This window comes from Lepisma saccharinum, chromosome 22 (assembly GCF_977018435.1).
Source record: "Lepisma saccharinum chromosome 22, izLepSacc3.1, whole genome shotgun sequence".
In the NCBI taxonomy this organism is placed as follows: domain Eukaryota; kingdom Metazoa; phylum Arthropoda; class Insecta; order Zygentoma; family Lepismatidae; genus Lepisma; species Lepisma saccharinum.
This window is the reverse complement of record NC_139250.1, coordinates 33,359,616-33,377,415: the sequence shown is the minus strand read 5'-3', so window position 1 is coordinate 33,377,415 and position 17,800 is coordinate 33,359,616. Positions and strand designations below refer to the sequence as shown.

Sequence of the window (17,800 nt, the reverse complement as noted above, 5' to 3'; positions counted from 1 at the left end):
ACATGTACAGTAACGTCATGGGACCGATTCAATCATTTGGAGACACCCTGTACTTTCCGCTACTTAGACTTCAGTTCATAAACAAGATGAAGGAATGTGATAGCTGATTTTTGTTCTGTGAATTTGCCCTTTCATCAAGTTATGAGCACATAATATCAGCTGTCTACATTTTCACTTGTCACTACAAACAAATTATACAATAGTTTTACCAAATGTTGGGTTCTATCCTTGAGAAATGCCATGGCATCTGAAATGCCATAAAATTTCTCACTTTACACGGTAGAATTTTACTTTAACATTTTTTGCTAGCATAAATGCTTACAAAAATCTTATAACAAATAGTACTTTACTCGAAACCATATCATGGAACATTTCGGTTAGCTGTTTCAATTACAATGTACAATACATACAGCACGAAAGGCACATCGAGTTACACCGTCAATGCTGTGTGCACGGTGTTTACAACTGAAAAAGCTAAAATATTCTTCCATACGTGTACAGTAAATGTTGTAACGTATGTATTTAATCAGCGCCATTCTTCTCTACCTAAAACCATTTAATTCGAAGCGATATTCCTCTCGGTTGAATAATTATCGTCGTTTAAAAGTGTGAAGTGATACATTGTTTACATCTCACGCGACAGCCATTACAACTGCGCTCGTGACGTAGAGCTCGCTTCTGATTGGTTACGCTACGAAAAATGCTACGGACCGAGCCTATCCTTGAGAAATGCCATGAAATATGCCATGGCATCTGAAATACCATAACATTTCTCACTTTACACGGTATCATTTTGGTCATGACATAAATGTTAAGAAAAATGCTAAGGGAAATGCTTCCGTCTAAAGCTGGCTTTACAAACGGGGTGTAAAAAAAGACACATCAGAAAGGTTAAAAGTGCAAGGTTGTAAACGGACCTGGGCGAGGAAAAGAGAGAATTGTATTTCTTTGTAAGGTTACGTAGACCATTAATTAAATAGTCTATCACTTTTTATTGTTCATTCTCTTTAAACGTTTACTGTGAAAGTATTCAAGTGCCAAGTACCCAGCTACACTGATGATCAGAATCACCAGCAGGATGTAGATCTTGACGTCAGTGCAGAGGGACGTGCTGTAGGCGTAGGTGAGGATGGAGCCCAGACTCTCCCATAGGCGGAAATTCCCGTACGCTGCTTCTTCTTCCCCGGGGAACATGATTCCACAAAACGCTGGAGAGGGAGAAGAAAACATGCTATCAGATGCAAGGTTAATAGAATAGGCCAATCGCTTGTTGTCCTCATGCTGACGAAACGGCGGTAAGAGGTGAATGTAACCATTGAAATGAAATCCATATCTATGAGCAAGTGTTGCGATATGCAGATAGGGAACAATGTCAGAAACTGAACACTCGAAAACGAGTACACAAATGCACATTTCATGATGTAAGATGCTTTCTCCTGTATAAGCAATAAGCCCATGCACAGTTATGGCTTCAGATAAATTCAATATACTGACGAGTAGCTACTTATTATACACAACGTGAAATAAGAACTATTGCCCTATGTTTAAAAGGAGCAATAAGATTTCTTGCTTCAATATGTTACAATTAATACAAATAATACACCATACAATGTAATTTTATGAAGTTTAGTAAATCACTCTATGAGTTTCTTAAGTCGTGGTCCGTATATATTTAATCTGTGGTCCATAGATTCGTAACTTGAAATTCCAGTTCAATCGTTTGACGGCGTAGTGCCTACCCATCTCCTTTTCCATATGAATTTAAACATCAGTAAACATTCTTACCTAGACGTTGTTTAGTATTTTCATATTGCAACACTACCGGTCCGTCGCTTCAAGTGGCTTCACATTCAAGCGATGCATTCACTTTAACGCTAACACGTCATTGCACACAAACACGTGAAGCGTAACTTCGGATACGGGCCGGGGTTGATCAGATGTGTAATGCTTACGTTAAACTAGTGGCTATTCCTCCATGTAGGAAGTGAGGAACTTCCTACAGTTTCATTTACCTAGGTATACCTATTTCCAGTTTTCTACTTTTAAGAGTTTAATGAGCGTTATAAGATTTTGAGCGCAATCAAGGTTCGCTACTTGACTGTCAAGAGTATTTGCCTGCCGCTGAGGAACCTTTCTCGTTGTCCTACAGGCAGATGGGTGAGGGGCAGTGCAAGGGAGGGCGGAGGTTCGCGGGGAGTTGCCCAGTTATACGGTCCGCGAGGAATCTCCCGTGGGTTCCTTAACAGTGTAGCCAACTCTAGCATAATGGTTCTAAACCAGCAAAATTTGAACTTCGTTGGCACCTAGCACTCTGTGTTTGGCATAATGGAAAATCCAGCATCATCTCAGAAAACGGGCGTCCCTGGGAAACAGAGAAATTGAATTCTAATTAAGATATTTTGAGGAATTTTTTTTAAAAAAAAAAAAAATCTCCAGATCTTGTTTGTACCTCTCTAGCGGACTTCTTTCAAGCAAAAGTAAGTATGCCAACCAAAGGACAAGCTTTTTCAGGCCCTGATCCATCCACTTGTTTTTATCTTTTCTTTATCCTCCGCAATTTAACAAGGGAGGAACATTTCATAAAAGTAGGAGGTCACAAATAAAACAAAAGTAGGTGGAATGGGCGATCCTAGAACCGTCCTTTGACCTACTTTTTATTTTACGACGTTTTACGCACTAAACTAACCTACAATGAGAGAAAAATGGACAGAAAAAGCCCTGGCATCACCTTTTAAGCTATTTTTTTACCTTTTACAAAAAAAGAGAGAGGAGAGAGAGAGCGAGAGAGGAGGACGAGTTAAACAACCGACATTAAGGTTTTTGTTTTACGCACTAAACTAACCTACAATGAGAGAAAAATGGACAGAAAAAAGCTTTGGCATTATTTTTTAAGCTATTTTTAATGCTAACTTGTTTCTTGACCTACTTTTCGAGTAGATGTATTTAGACAGTTGAGAAACCTCTTGTGAGGAGCTGAAGTGAGGAGCAGTGTTGCCAGCTGCTTACTCGAAAAAATCACCAAGGTTTTTGTTTTTGGGTCTAAACTAACCTAAAGCAAGGAGCTGGCAACGTTGCTTGAGGTATTTTCTCGCAGTGTTGCCAACTTCTCACTCGAAAAAATCACCAAGGTTTTTGTTTTTGGGTCTAACCTAACCTAAAGCAAGGAGCTGGCAACTTTGCGTGAGGCTTGGTTGACAGTGCATAAAGCAAGGTTGCCAACCCGCTGGTATTTTGCCATAGCCTTTTACAAGAAAAAAAAAAAGAGAAAGGGAAGAGTTAAACAACCGACAGCTTACCCACAGCTTTTTTGCTCTAACCTAACCTAAAGCAAGGAGCTGGCAATTTTGCTTGTGCAATCAACCCGGTTGACCGCCCTCAAGTAAAAATCAGCGTTGCCAACTCCTCACTCGAAAAAAAATCACCAAGATTTTTGTTTTTGGGTCTAAACTAACCTAAAGCAAGGAGCTGGCAATTTTGCTTGTGCAATCAACCTGGTTGATTTTTCTCAAGTAAAAATCAGCGTTGCCAACTTCTCACTCGAAAATAAATCACCAAGATTTTTGTTTTTGGGTCTAACCTAACCTAAAGCAAGGAGGTGGCAACTTGCTTGAGGCTTGCGTTACAGCGCATAAAGCAATTTTTGCCAACCTGCATATACTAAACAAGGAGAGCCGGCACTGCCGTAAAAGAGAGAGAGAGATGGGTGGATGGCAACGCAGTATGTGTGTGCGTATAATATGTAGCATTATTAACTAGAGTGTGTTGGCAATTTACTTACAACTAAAAGAAAATAGAGATGCCAACGTTGGTGTAAGATGAAGAGAGAGAGAGAGAGACCCGTGGCTGGCAACAGTAATGAGCGAATGCGCCATATTGTAATTTTCCAACTCCCGGGGGCCAACGTTTGTATATCGCGACCTTTGTAAATTTTTCTCTCTCTCGGGGGAACGACGTGCCGCGCACACGCACACACACACACGCACACGCACGCACGCGCGCGCGCGGGGCCAAAATTTTTGAATTTACGGCTGGAAAAATGTTTTTCTATGACATGTTTTTGTTCGAGGCAAATTCGTAGGTAGATGTTGTTAAATAAATATTAATATTGTAAATATATATACTTATTGTATTTAGTTTTTTGGTATCGAAAAGCGACTGTCATATTGTATTTGAAAAAAATATTACGCTTTTGCCTGTGGATATCTAGAAAAACGACAATTTCGTTCCCTCTCTCTGCATATACTATCAACGTTGACACAATGACACAAATTCAACAAATATGTAGTCTGGTGGCAGAGAAAAAATACAATGAATTTTCCGGTTATTTATTTCATAGCTCTGATAGTCATCGCGTGCGTCACAGATTGCCATCTGCCGTAGGCTTTGGGACGACGGAAGTTATATTTTCTGTTTTTTAGTGATGCCAGTTAACAGCATAGGTAACAATGATGCGATGCGATGCATTAACTTGTGAATTTTCGAACTCGCAAAATGATGTGGCTGAAATGTAGGGGGTCTATTGCCCTCTGTTTACATCTGGCAACACTACCGTAGATTTTTTGACAGTGTTGTTAACCTACTGGGTTTTTCACTGTAAATTTTTATCAAAGGACCTGAGGGGCCTATGTATTTTTTTATGTCTGGCAATACTGTTGGGGGGGCCTAGTGTTGGCGACACTGTGGGTTTACTGTAGCCTTTTATGAGGGGGGTCTATTGCCCTCTGTTTACATCTGGCAACTCTATTGGATGTTTTGTTTGAGGCTCGTCGGTGTTGCGTACCCACTCTACAAAAATTCCACTATATAATCTTTTACTGGCTAAGCTAACCTACAAATAGAAATTGGTAACACTGACTTATAAACCCACTGGGTTCTCTTGACATGTTTTATCATGATGTGTTGCTAGGCTATTGAGCATCTTGGCGTATACAATGTATATATTTTGAGAGGGGGGTTATAGCTTTTTATGCTGTATGAATACTGGGAGCTTGACAGTGACAACCAACAGAATAGGTAAACCTACATCCAGGAACTGGCAACACTAGTTTCTAACAGTAAATTTAAAATAAAATATTAAACAAAATACATGAGTAAGCACTGTGATTACAAATAGTACCAGTGTTATGCCCCCAACTCCAACTGGACAACTGGGGAAAATAATTGTACAACAATTTGTACCTAATTGTACAACAACTTGTACCTAATTGTACAACATATACACAGACATAAAAGAGAGAGCCTTCCCGTAACTTACTTTATGTACAATTTATATGATTTTACAACTGTGAAAAGAAAGCATATGTGTTCTGTATGCACACATTTATTCTTATTTTTCGAAGTTGAATGAAAGCACGTGTTTTTACGCTCTCGTAATACTAACCTTGCTCTACTGATTTTAAATTGCTTCTATCCGCTTTTTTTTTCTGTGTTATTTCCGCATGCACGCAACATTCGCTTTCAATAGACAGAAGGAGTGTTAGGATAGCAGGCTCCGAGTTTACAATTTATTAAATTAAACAATAATTTATGTAAGAATATACTTGTACTTACCGAACACAAAATAATAAAAAGCACATGTGAATGTTTGCGTGTGTTTATGTTATATGACGACTGAGTAAAAAAATAATGTTGACTCCCCGAAAGATAAAAGTTCCCGGTTCGACATCAGATGCATGCAAATTTTATGTTTTGCTCTCCAAAATCTTGATTTTTATGTTTGTGCTATTTGTCATACAGCAAAGGAGAAGAGGGGAGAGAGAGGGAAGAGTTAAACAACCGACAGCTGCCAACACCCACCCTAACCTAACCTAACCTAACCTAACCTAACCTAACCTAACCTAACCCACCCTAACCTAACCTAACCTAACCTAACACAAGAGGGCTGTGTTAAATATACAGAACAGCGATAACAAGTGTTTTTTTTGGTGTATCTTGGCTGCACTGCATCCTGTTTATTGCAAAAATAATCCACAGTGGGTTGGATATTACAAACAATACGAGTCTGAGTTTTGAAAGTGTAATGTCTGGCATCGAATACCCGGTGACCATTTCTGATACATCAAAATTCGAAACACGAGCACGAGATGCAGAAGGAGATTTGTGTTGATTGTTTGGTTAAAAAGAATTTCCTAATTATTTGTTTTTTTTGTCACAAGAATTGTTTGAATTTCAAACATTCCTAAGTGTTTGCTTAAAGATTGATGCATTAACCTGTTAAGAATGTCACATTAATAATACCGGCTCGGAAATGTCATGTCCTCTTCCTCTATAGAAGGTCATATAAATGTGCTAATTGGTTGGTTAAGGGGGATTTTTTGATTAGTAAATTGAGGTTATAAATACGTACGTATAAAAGTTTTGCTAATATGGCATGCTAATGCTTAGTACTTGGCTTTCTCAGAGATTCGAATTCTATTAGGTTAAACAGCATAGAAATTTCACAGCAAGAATTCTCATATTTACTGACGATATTCTTAACAACCTGTGTTTTGATTCCACTACAAAAACTGTATACAAAATATGCAGCCCCTAGAATAAAATGGATGAGGCTTATGAACCTCGACCTATACAGTTGTACAATCTGGCAATGAATAGATGTTGTTTTTTATTAAGCATAGCAGAGTGTTTTCGCTTATTTTAATATTAGGCAACAATGTTAGAAAGTGGCCCCAAGAATAAAATTTAAAATCACTAATGTAATATGAACTTTTTTACTTGTGTGTATTTGAATATGAAAGTGAGGTATTTTGAATAATTGAGGGGGACAATCACAAGTAAGCTTGCAATGGTATTGGGAGGTGTCACGAGTTCAAATTTTAGACGATTTTTGTTAATCTGCTAAGGCAATATCAGTACGAAAAAATTTGTAAAAAAAAAGAAGAGGCTAATGGCAACAATAAGAATGAATAATGATAATTATGATGAAATTGATGTGTGGCACTTAGAAAACAAAAACTTCAAAGTGTATTGCACCAACAGCTACAATTGTCCCCCTCTCCCCAAAATACAAGGCAGTTAACAGAGGTGTGTATATTTGCTGGTTTACGAGTCTGAGGGCTTAAGTTAGTATATTCACTATAGCTATACATATTAAAAAAATATGAAATGACCTGAGCAATAAAATATAACAATACCGATTCTAACTTTTTTTGTCGGATGACGTAGTGGTAACGTTTGTTGCAATCACACCTCTGATGGTGTATAAAACTTAAATGTTTTGCATAACATGAAATATTGTTAATGGGAATGTGTTGTTTCTAATGTTAAATATAGAAAGCAGATAACAAGAAAAAAGAAGAAATAATGTTGCAGGTAGATACGGAGCCTCAGCCCAAACACATATATGATCAGACAGGATGTCAACGATGCATTCATAACTAACATGTGATTATTCAAAAATTGAAATAGTACAGTGGGAAACAACTAACTAACTAACTCTCTATGTTTTTTTTAAACCGGCACGAATGAGAAAGGAATAAAGGAGATTTTTACAGGAATCTTGTTGGGAAACCTGATGGTAAAGGACCAAAACGAACATGGAGATGAATCTAAAAGAAATCTGTAAAGATTGGAATAGAATATATATATAAATTTTGCTCAGGATAAGTACAAATTGAACTGTAACTACGAATTTTGAGAATCAAGAGTGCTAGAGAATTAATTAATTAATTAATTAATATTTAATATAATGAAGGTAGTAATATAGTATTCTTATTGAGAAGAGAATTTCTACAAAACTTATTTTTCCTCGTACGTTTACTAATAGCAGTTACATTTGACATGTTTGACTAATCGCGAATCAACGTACGGAAGCCGTTGGAAGCAGTTTGAAGACTGAAATGGCTATGGAAGGACACTTATTATAATGTTAATATCTTAGTATAATGTTTTGAGAATTGCTTCTCGATAATGTTTGGTATATAATTTAATCTGTTGTTAGATAAAATACATAATTATCAGAATTTAAGGATGGAAAATATGAAGAGCGAATGAATGATACGTTTGACTAATCGTGAAGATAAGTATCACAGTACGTTTTATCGTTTCTTATATAAACGTTTCAACGTTTAAGAACGTATAAGAACGTTTACTGAAACGTTTCAACGTTGTTACTCTGACCAGGGTAACAGGCAAGAGAACAAAACTGAGAGCAACGGGCGGTGTGGGGTTTTTTGCCTGGAGTCGTCGAACAAGTAGCAACTGAGGAGATTGATCAGCTTTCAGCGGAACTTTATCATCAAAGACAGACAGGTATAGTCCATTCCAACCATGTTGATCTAGACTTGTAGGTATAAATCCAAATGTTCGTGTTTTGCTATTTCCAAGTGTGTAGTTAGTACCTCTTGCTCGTTACTATTAGACTTACCATGAAGAGCGAGTGCTCAAATCAAGAGAATGAATAATACCTCGAGTTGCATCACCCACCTCAATAGTTCAAGGTTCTTGGTTCGATCTCGCAAACCTCGGAGTTCGTTACGATATGCCTCCAACGGGCATCAACCCGGGGACCCGTTGATTATAAGGCGACGACATTACCACTATGTTCTCGAGGAGGGCCCTTACCCTGGGACAGTTCCTAGCACTGTGTAGTCCAGTGGTTCCCAACGTCCTCCTTCTCACGGCGCACTATAGTATTTTGTAGTAGATCCCGCGGCACACTAACGTACGAGTTGGTCACAGTGCGAGTGGTGACTGACGTTAGAATAACATGGCACAATATTTTTTCTTCATTACTGTCGACAATTATGATTGGGTGCGCAATCCATATGCTATGCCCCCCCCAGCATCAACCACCGAACTTCCTCTGGAGAAAGAAGAGCAGTTTTCAGACCGAACACTTCAACTGAAACATGGTGTACTACCACTTACCAAGTCTTGGATGTTAGCAAAGAATGAGTACCCACCAATAGCAGCGAAACCAGTTAATACCCTGTCTAGCGTAAGACGCATTCTGAAGGGTGCACAGTGGAAAGTGTACATTCCAATACTGCTACACGCGATCAACGAGGACGATCCGGATAGTAGGGTCGAATACTGCGAATGGTTTGAGCACATGGTTCGCGAGGATAGAGAATTTGCAGGGACAGTTGTGTGGTCTGACGAGGCGCAATTCAAACTTAACAGTACTGTGAACTTTTACAATTGTGTCTACTGGTCGCCCGTCAATCCTCACGTTTATATGGAGAAGGCGGTGAATCTACCGGGGCTTAACGTGTGGTGTGGTCTGTCATCGCGTGGTTTGATTGGCCCCTTCTTCTTCGAGGGTACCGTAACCGGTGAGGTGTATCTCGAAATAATTCAGTCAAGGATTCTGCCTGCCATCCGAACCCTATTTGGCGATGAAATATTTTACCTACAGCAAGATGGAGCCCCGCCTCACTACCATCGCGATGTCAGGTCGTACCTGGATGACACACTCCCCGAACGGTGGATAGGTCGACGCGGTGCTATTGAGTACCCACCTCGGTCCCCTGATTTGACACCAGTGGACTTCTACCTGTGGGGGACCGTCAAGAATGATGTGTATCGACAAAACCAACTACACTCAACAAGGTAAGTGAAAAAAAAAAATAGCATCATGTGCTGCCATTATGCCAGATACACTGACGGTCGTAGTACGGTCTGCAGTTCGGCGCCATAGGAGTTGTTTACAAGTTGCTGGTGGTTATTTTGAACATCTAACATAACTCTCTCTCAGTGTCAAAAATTGTACCCACAAGTCAATTTTGTCAGAAGATATGGACTATCAAACAGTGAGTACATTTTTTTGGACCTCCTGTATTTGTTAGCTACCAGAAAACGCTGAAGTATGTGCCATACAATAAGCTGTTCTCAATTCGTATGTGGAAAATTGTTATTAAAAAATTAGAAATTCGATTATCTCGAAAACTACTAATTTTCGGACGGGGTATCATATGGTCAAATTTATTGCAAATTGCCTCTACTTTAACCCCTTTCAGGGAATACATGTAATTACCGGTTACCCTGTATACGTACAACTTGTGTGGCTATCGTGTTGTGACGGGGCGCCTTGAATATCGCATCAGAATCCAGAATCGATTCTCGGTTAGTGTCGTGCATTGTTCGTGCGTTTGCTCAATCAAAAGCAACTCCACTTGTTGTAATAGACCTAGGGAAAATTATGTAGTGAGGTAAAAGCTCTTTCTCGCTTGATAATTAGAATATGAGAAAATTAACCGGGAACCGGAGAGTGTGAAGGGGGGTGACGTTAAAAATGAACACACTCAAATGCCAACTTCTCTTCTTCGTAGGACGTTTAATAGCGTAGTGGTAATGTCGTCGCCTTGTAATCAAGTCATCCCGGGTTCGATACCCGATAGAGGCACAATTAATGCAAATCCTACTATAAACTGTAGGTCGAGTCCCGATTGACCTTTATGTGCATAAAGTGGACTTAAAACCAAAACTCATCTCAGCTCAACTCGTAGTACGTTCTGCGCAGCATTCTTGCAGGCTAGATAGGCTCTGACGCCTAGACCCACGGCCAACCCTCTTTGGAGGTTGTTTTATTCTCTTAATATATATTTGTTAGTGCCACTTCAGCTATTTCATCACCATTCATCTCCATCTTGCACATTGCCGAAGGTTCCGGGTTCGAATCCCGACATGACCGTCTTTTGTGAGTGTCTATGCATCAATTTTAATTTAATCATACCATCACTCATCTTCATATTTACGATTAGCCAAAAGTGGCCGAAAAGCGAAATAAAACAAACCAAATCAATCAATTATACCCCAGCGTTGCGACTGATCTAAAGTAGAAGTAATAACCTAATTGAAATACAAACTCGGACGTCAACATCGGGGCTTCGAGCGATCAAGTTCCTTGCACTGTTTTGGGCTGAGGTCTCCTTTGTGGCTTTCTCTCATAGTTCTCCAGACGATCACCAAATCATACCGTAACACCACAGCCCTTCAAGAGCCGTCCGCCAGTCTGACTCCCACTTGTAGATGTAGATCCAACCAGTTATGGACTGACGTGCGGTCAGCACGACGAACCCCCCAGTCGTTATTGTAGGTTTCCATGACCGTGTTATGCTACTTATTCGTAGCTCACAACTTTTTTATGATGGTGGGTGGCCACCGGTCCAATAAAAAAAGCCCAAGCCTCAGGTTATAATGCTTCCCCAAGGAGACTGGAATCTGCGCGCGTCCCTTAGCCGGTGACCAAGGCATGACGTCTTAAACCGCACGGCCACGGTGAGAAACTACCTTAAACGTGAATAGAAAAAAATATTTATATTGCTTTTCTGACTCTTAAGTCAATAACAAAGATAAGGATGAATGCTGATTAGATTAATGTGACCAAGGGACTCGCACACAGCAACTCCTATGCCAAAACCAGGACTCGAACCGGAAACGTTCAGTGACGAAATTATGAATAAACCTCTGTACTCCCTAGGCCACCAAGGTGGCTACAAGTCGTCAATTTCGGCTGATATCCATTTACCGTAAAAATTAACAATAACTTTTTAAAAGTAGTATTGACTATTAACAAACTTAACTATAATTGATGTAATTTAAATAAAGTGTATTTTAAATCCACTTGCGTACAGTTTAAAGTAAAATCCGAACCTTTATTTACCTCCACCTTTATTTATCGAATCGGGACCCTTGATTACAAGCCGATGAGGTTACCACTACGCCATCAAAAAAGCTTAATGTAATTTCACCGTTTCGGTTTACAGAAATATATTTATGGTGCACACAATTGAGATTGATAATGTTTATAGATATTTGTGCAAAATAAAATATTCATATTTAAATTTGAAAGATTTTCGTATATCTCAATATTGTTCAGCCAGCGGAAAATTGTACATCACCATGTTTATTTTGTTTCCCGCAAACGTAGTGTTCAAGAATTGAAACAGAAACTTAAGCAGATAACAATATCTTCTCCAGGAGAAGTATGATTTTATTCCATATATGTGTATGTGTGTGTGTGTGCGCGCACATGTACGGGTGTGTGTGTCTGTCTTTAGTATTACCAACGCTATTTTTACTTCTTATTCTTGCCACGGCGCTGACATCAATTTTAATTCATAGTGTTTGTGTAAATTAACAGAAAAACTTAAATTTTAACGATAGAGTATTGTAAATTTTTACAATGACTTCCAACAGGGGGCCAATCAAACCACGCGATGACAGACCACACCACACGTTAAGCCCCGGTAGATTCACCGCCTTCTCCATATAAACGTGAGGATTGACGGGCGACCAGTAGACACAATTGTAAAAGTTCACAGTACTGTTAAGTTTGAATTGCGCCTCGTCAGACCACACAACTGCCCCTGCAAATTCTCTATCCTCGCGAACCATGTGCTCAAACCATTCGCAGTATTCGACCCTACTATCCGGATCGTCCTCGTTGATCGCGTGTAGCAGTATTGGAATGTACACTTTCCACTGTGCACCCTTCAGAATGCGTCTTACGCTAGACAGGGTATTAACTGGTTTCGCTGCTATTGGTGGGTACTCATTCTTTGCTAACATCCAAGACTTGGTAAGTGGTAGTACACCATGTTTCAGTTGAAGTGTTCGGTCTGAAAACTGCTCTTCTTTCTCCAGAGGAAGTTCGGTGGTTGATGCTGGGGGGGGCATAGCATATGGATTGCGCACCCAATCATAATTGTCGACAGTAATGAAGAAAAAATATTGTGCCATGTTATTCTAACGTCAGTCACCACTCGCACTGTGACCAACTCGTACGTTAGTGTGCCGCGGGATCTACTACAAAATACTATAGTGCGCCGTGAGAAGGAGGACGTTGGGAACCACTGGACTACACAGTGCTAGGAACTGTCCCAGGGTAAGGGCCCTCCTCGAGAACATAGTGGTAATGTCGTCGCCTTATAATCAACGGGTCCCCGGGTTGATGCCCGTTGGAGGCATATCGTAACGAACTCCGAGGTTTGCGAGATCGAACCAAGAACCTTGAACTATTGAGGTGGGTGATGCAACTCGAGGTATTATTCATTCTCTTGATTTGAGCACTCGCTCTTCATGGTAAGTCTAATAGTAACGAGCAAGAGGTACTAACTACACACTTGGAAATAGCAAAACACGAACATTTGGATTTATACCTACAAGTCTAGATCAACATGGTTGGAATGGACTATACCTGTCTGTCTTTGATGATAAAGTTCCGCTGAAAGCTGATCAATCTCCTCAGTTGCTACTTGTTCGACGACTCCAGGCAAAAAACCCCACACCGCCCGTTGCTCTCAGTTTTGTTCTCTTGCCTGTTACCCTGGTCAGAGTAACAACGTTGAAACGTTTCAGTAAACGTTCTTATACGTTCTTAAACGTTGAAACGTTTATATAAGAAACGATAAAACGTACTGTGATACTTATCTTCACGATTAGTCAAACGTATCATTCATTCGCTCTTCATATTTTCCATCCTTAAATTCTGATAATTATGTATTTTATCTAACAACAGATTAAATTATATACCAAACATTATCGAGAAGCAATTCTCAAAACATTATACTAAGATATTAACATTATAATAAGTGTCCTTCCATAGCCATTTCAGTCTTCAAACTGCTTCCAACGGCTTCCGTACGTTGATTCGCGATTAGTCAAACATGTCAAATGTAACTGCTATTAGTAAACGTACGAGGAAAAATAAGTTTTGTAGAAATTCTCTTCTCAATAAGAATACTATATTACTACCTTCATTATATTAAATATTAATTAATTAATTAATTAATTCTCTAGCACTCTTGATTCTCAAAATTCGTAGTTACAGTTCAATTTGTACTTATCCTGAGCAAAATTTATATATATATTCTATTCCAATCTTTACAGATTTCTTTTAGATTCATCTCCATGTTCGTTTTGGTCCTTTACCATCAGGTTTCCCAACAAGATTCCTGTAAAAATCTCCTTTATTCCTTTCTCATTCGTGCCGGTTTAAAAAAAACATAGAGAGTTAGTTAGTTAGTTGTTTCCCACTGTACTATTTCAATTTTTGAATAATCACATGTTAGTTATGAATGCATCGTTGACATCCTGTCTGATCATATATGTGTTTGGGCTGAGGCTCCGTATCTACCTGCAACATTATTTCTTCTTTTTTCTTGTTATCTGCTTTCTATATTTAACATTAGAAACAACACATTCCCATTAACAATATTTCATGTTATGCAAAACATTTAAGTTTTATACACCATCAGAGGTGTGATTGCAACAAACGTTACCACTACGTCATCCGACAAAAAAAGTTAGAATCGGTATTGTTATATTTTATTGCTCAGGTCATTTCATATTTTTTTAATATGTATAGCTATAGTGAATATACTAACTTAAGCCCTCAGACTCGTAAACCAGCAAATATACACACCTCTGTTAACTGCCTTGTATTTTGGGGAGAGGGGGACAATTGTAGCTGTTGGTGCAATACACTTTGAAGTTTTTGTTTTCTAAGTGCCACACATCAATTTCATCATAATTATCATTATTCATTCTTATTGTTGCCATTAGCCTCTTCTTTTTTTTTACAAATTTTTTCGTACTGATATTGCCTTAGCAGATTAACAAAAATCGTCTAAAATTTGAACTCGTGACACCTCCCAATACCATTGCAAGCTTACTTGTGATTGTCCCCCTCAATTATTCAAAATACCTCACTTTCATATTCAAATACACACAAGTAAAAAAGTTCATATTACATTAGTGATTTTAAATTTTATTCTTGGGGCCACTTTCTAACATTGTTGCCTAATATTAAAATAAGCGAAAACACTCTGCTATGCTTAATAAAAAACAACATCTATTCATTGCCAGATTGTACAACTGTATAGGTCGAGGTTCATAAGCCTCATCCATTTTATTCTAGGGGCTGCATATTTTGTATACAGTTTTTGTAGTGGAATCAAAACACAGGTTGTTAAGAATATCGTCAGTAAATATGAGAATTCTTGCTGTGAAATTTCTATGCTGTTTAACCTAATAGAATTCGAATCTCTGAGAAAGCCAAGTACTAAGCTTTAGCATGCCATATTAGCAAAACCTTTATACGTACGTATTTATAACCTCAATTTACTAATCAAAAAATCCCCCTTAACCAACCAATTAGCACATTTATATGACCTTCTATAGAGGAAGAGGACATGACATTTCCGAGCCGGTATTATTAATGTGACATTCTTAACAGGTTAATGCATCAATCTTTAAGCAAACACTTAGGAATGTTTGAAATTCAAACAATTCTTGTGACAAAAAAACAAATAATTAGGAAATTCTTTTTAACCAAACAATCAACACAAATCTCCTTCTGCATCTTGTGCTCGTGTTTCGAATTTTGATGTATCAGAAATGGTCACCGGGTATTCGATGCCAGACATTACACTTTCAAAACTCAGACTCATATTGTTTGTAATATCCAACCCACTGTGGATTATTTTTGCAATAAACAGGATGCAGTGCAGCCAAGATACACCAAAAAAAACACTTGTTATCGCTGTTCTGTATATTTAACACAGCCCTCTTGTGTTAGGTTAGGTTAGGTTAGGTTAGGGTGGGTTAGGTTAGGTTAGGTTAGGTTAGGTTAGGTTAGGTTAGGTTAGGTTAGGGTGGGTGTTGGCAGCTGTCGGTTGTTTAACTCTTCCCTCTCTCTCCCCTCTTCTCCTTTGCTGTATGACAAATAGCACAAACATAAAAATCAAGATTTTGGAGAGCAAAACATAAAATTTGCATGCATCTGATGTCGAACCGGGAACTTTTATCTTTCGGGGAGTCAACATTATTTTTTTACTCAGTCGTCATATAACATGAACACACGCAAACATTCACATGTGCTTTTTATTATTTTGTGTTCGGTAAGTACAAGTATATTCTTACATAAATTATTGTTTAATTTAATAAATTGTAAACTCGGAGCCTGCTATCCTAACACTCCTTCTGTCTATTGAAAGCGAATGTTGCGTGCATGCGGAAATAACACAGAAAAAAAAGCGGATAGAAGCAATTTAAAATCAGTAGAGCAAGGTTAGTATTACGAGAGCGTAAAAACACGTGCTTTCATTCAACTTCGAAAAATAAGAATAAATGTGTGCATACAGAACACATATGCTTTCTTTTCACAGTTGTAAAATCATATAAATTGTACATAAAGTAAGTTACGGGAAGGCTCTCTCTTTTATGTCTGTGTATATGTTGTACAATTAGGTACAAGTTGTTGTACAATTAGGTACAAATTGTTGTACAATTATTTTCCCCAGTTGTCCAGTTGGAGTTGGGGGCATAACACTGGTACTATTTGTAATCACAGTGCTTACTCATGTATTTTGTTTAATATTTTATTTTAAATTTACTGTTAGAAACTAGTGTTGCCAGTTCCTGGATGTAGGTTTACCTATTCTGTTGGTTGTCACTGTCAAGCTCCCAGTATTCATACAGCATAAAAAGCTATAACCCCCCTCTCAAAATATATACATTGTATACGCCAAGATGCTCAATAGCCTAGCAACACATCATGAAAAAACATGTCAAGAGAACCCAGTGGGTTTATAAGTCAGTGTTACCAATTTCTATTTGTAGGTTAGCTTAGCCAGTAAAAGATTATATAGTGGAATTTTTGTAGAGTGGGTACGCAACACCGACGAGCCTCAAACAAAACATCCAATAGAGTTGCCAGATGTAAACAGAGGGCAATAGACCCCCCTCATAAAAGGCTACAGTAAACCCACAGTGTCGCCAACACTAGGCCCCCCCAACAGTATTGCCAGACATAAAAAAAATACATAGGCCCCTCAGGTCCTTTGATAAAAATTTACAGTGAAAAACCCAGTAGGTTAACAACACTGTCAAAAAATCTACGGTAGTGTTGCCAGATGTAAACAGAGGGCAATAGACCCCCTACATTTCAGCCACATCATTTTGCGAGTTCGAAAATTCACAAGTTAATGCATCGCATCGCATCATTGTTACCTATGCTGTTAACTGGCATCACTAAAAAACAGAAAATATAACTTCCGTCGTCCCAAAGCCTACGGCAGATGGCAATCTGTGACGCACGCGATGACTATCAGAGCTATGAAATAAATAACCGGAAAATTCATTGTATTTTTTCTCTGCCACCAGACTACATATTTGTTGAATTTGTGTCATTGTGTCAACGTTGATAGTATATGCAGAGAGAGGGAACGAAATTGTCGTTTTTCTAGATATCCACAGGCAAAAGCGTAATATTTTTTTCAAATACAATATGACAGTCGCTTTTCGATACCAAAAAACTAAATACAATAAGTATATATATTTACAATATTAATATTTATTTAACAACATCTACCTACGAATTTGCCTCGAACAAAAACATGTCATAGAAAAACATTTTTCCAGCCGTAAATTCAAAAATTTTGGCCCCGCGCGCGCGCGTGCGTGCGTGTGCGTGTGTGTGTGTGTGCGTGTGCGCGGCACGTCGTTCCCCCGAGAGAGAGAAAAATTTACAAAGGTCGCGATATACAAACGTTGGCCCCCGGGAGTTGGAAAATTACAATATGGCGCATTCGCTTATTACTGTTGCCAGCCACGGGTCTCTCTCTCTCTCTCTTCATCTTACACCAACGTTGGCATCTCTATTTTCTTTTAGTTGTAAGTAAATTGCCAACACACTCTAGTTAATAATGCTACATATTATACGCACACACATACTGCGTTGCCATCCACCCATCTCTCTCTCTCTTTTACGGCAGTGCCGGCTCTCCTTGTTTAGTATATGCAGGTTGGCAAAAATTGTTTTATGCGCTGTAACGCAAGCCTCAAGCAAGTTGCC

The 17,800-nt window shown here is 38.7% G+C and overlaps 2 protein-coding genes across 3 annotated transcripts in view; one reads left to right on the top strand and one right to left on the bottom strand.

The window, feature by feature from the left end:
* Positions 1 to 17,800, top strand: part of LOC146004746 (15-hydroxyprostaglandin dehydrogenase [NAD(+)]-like) — a 224,800-nt gene that overhangs the window by 3,666 nt on the left and 203,334 nt on the right. The window lies entirely within an intron of this gene.
* Positions 985 to 17,800, bottom strand: part of LOC146004808 (UNC93-like protein) — a 113,679-nt gene continuing 96,863 nt past the window's right edge. Inside the window, exon 6 of the mRNA XM_083143834.1 lies at positions 985 to 1,208. Within this exon, the coding sequence (XP_082999960.1) occupies positions 985 to 1,208 (224 nt within the window). The remainder of the gene's footprint in view (positions 1,209 to 17,800) is intronic.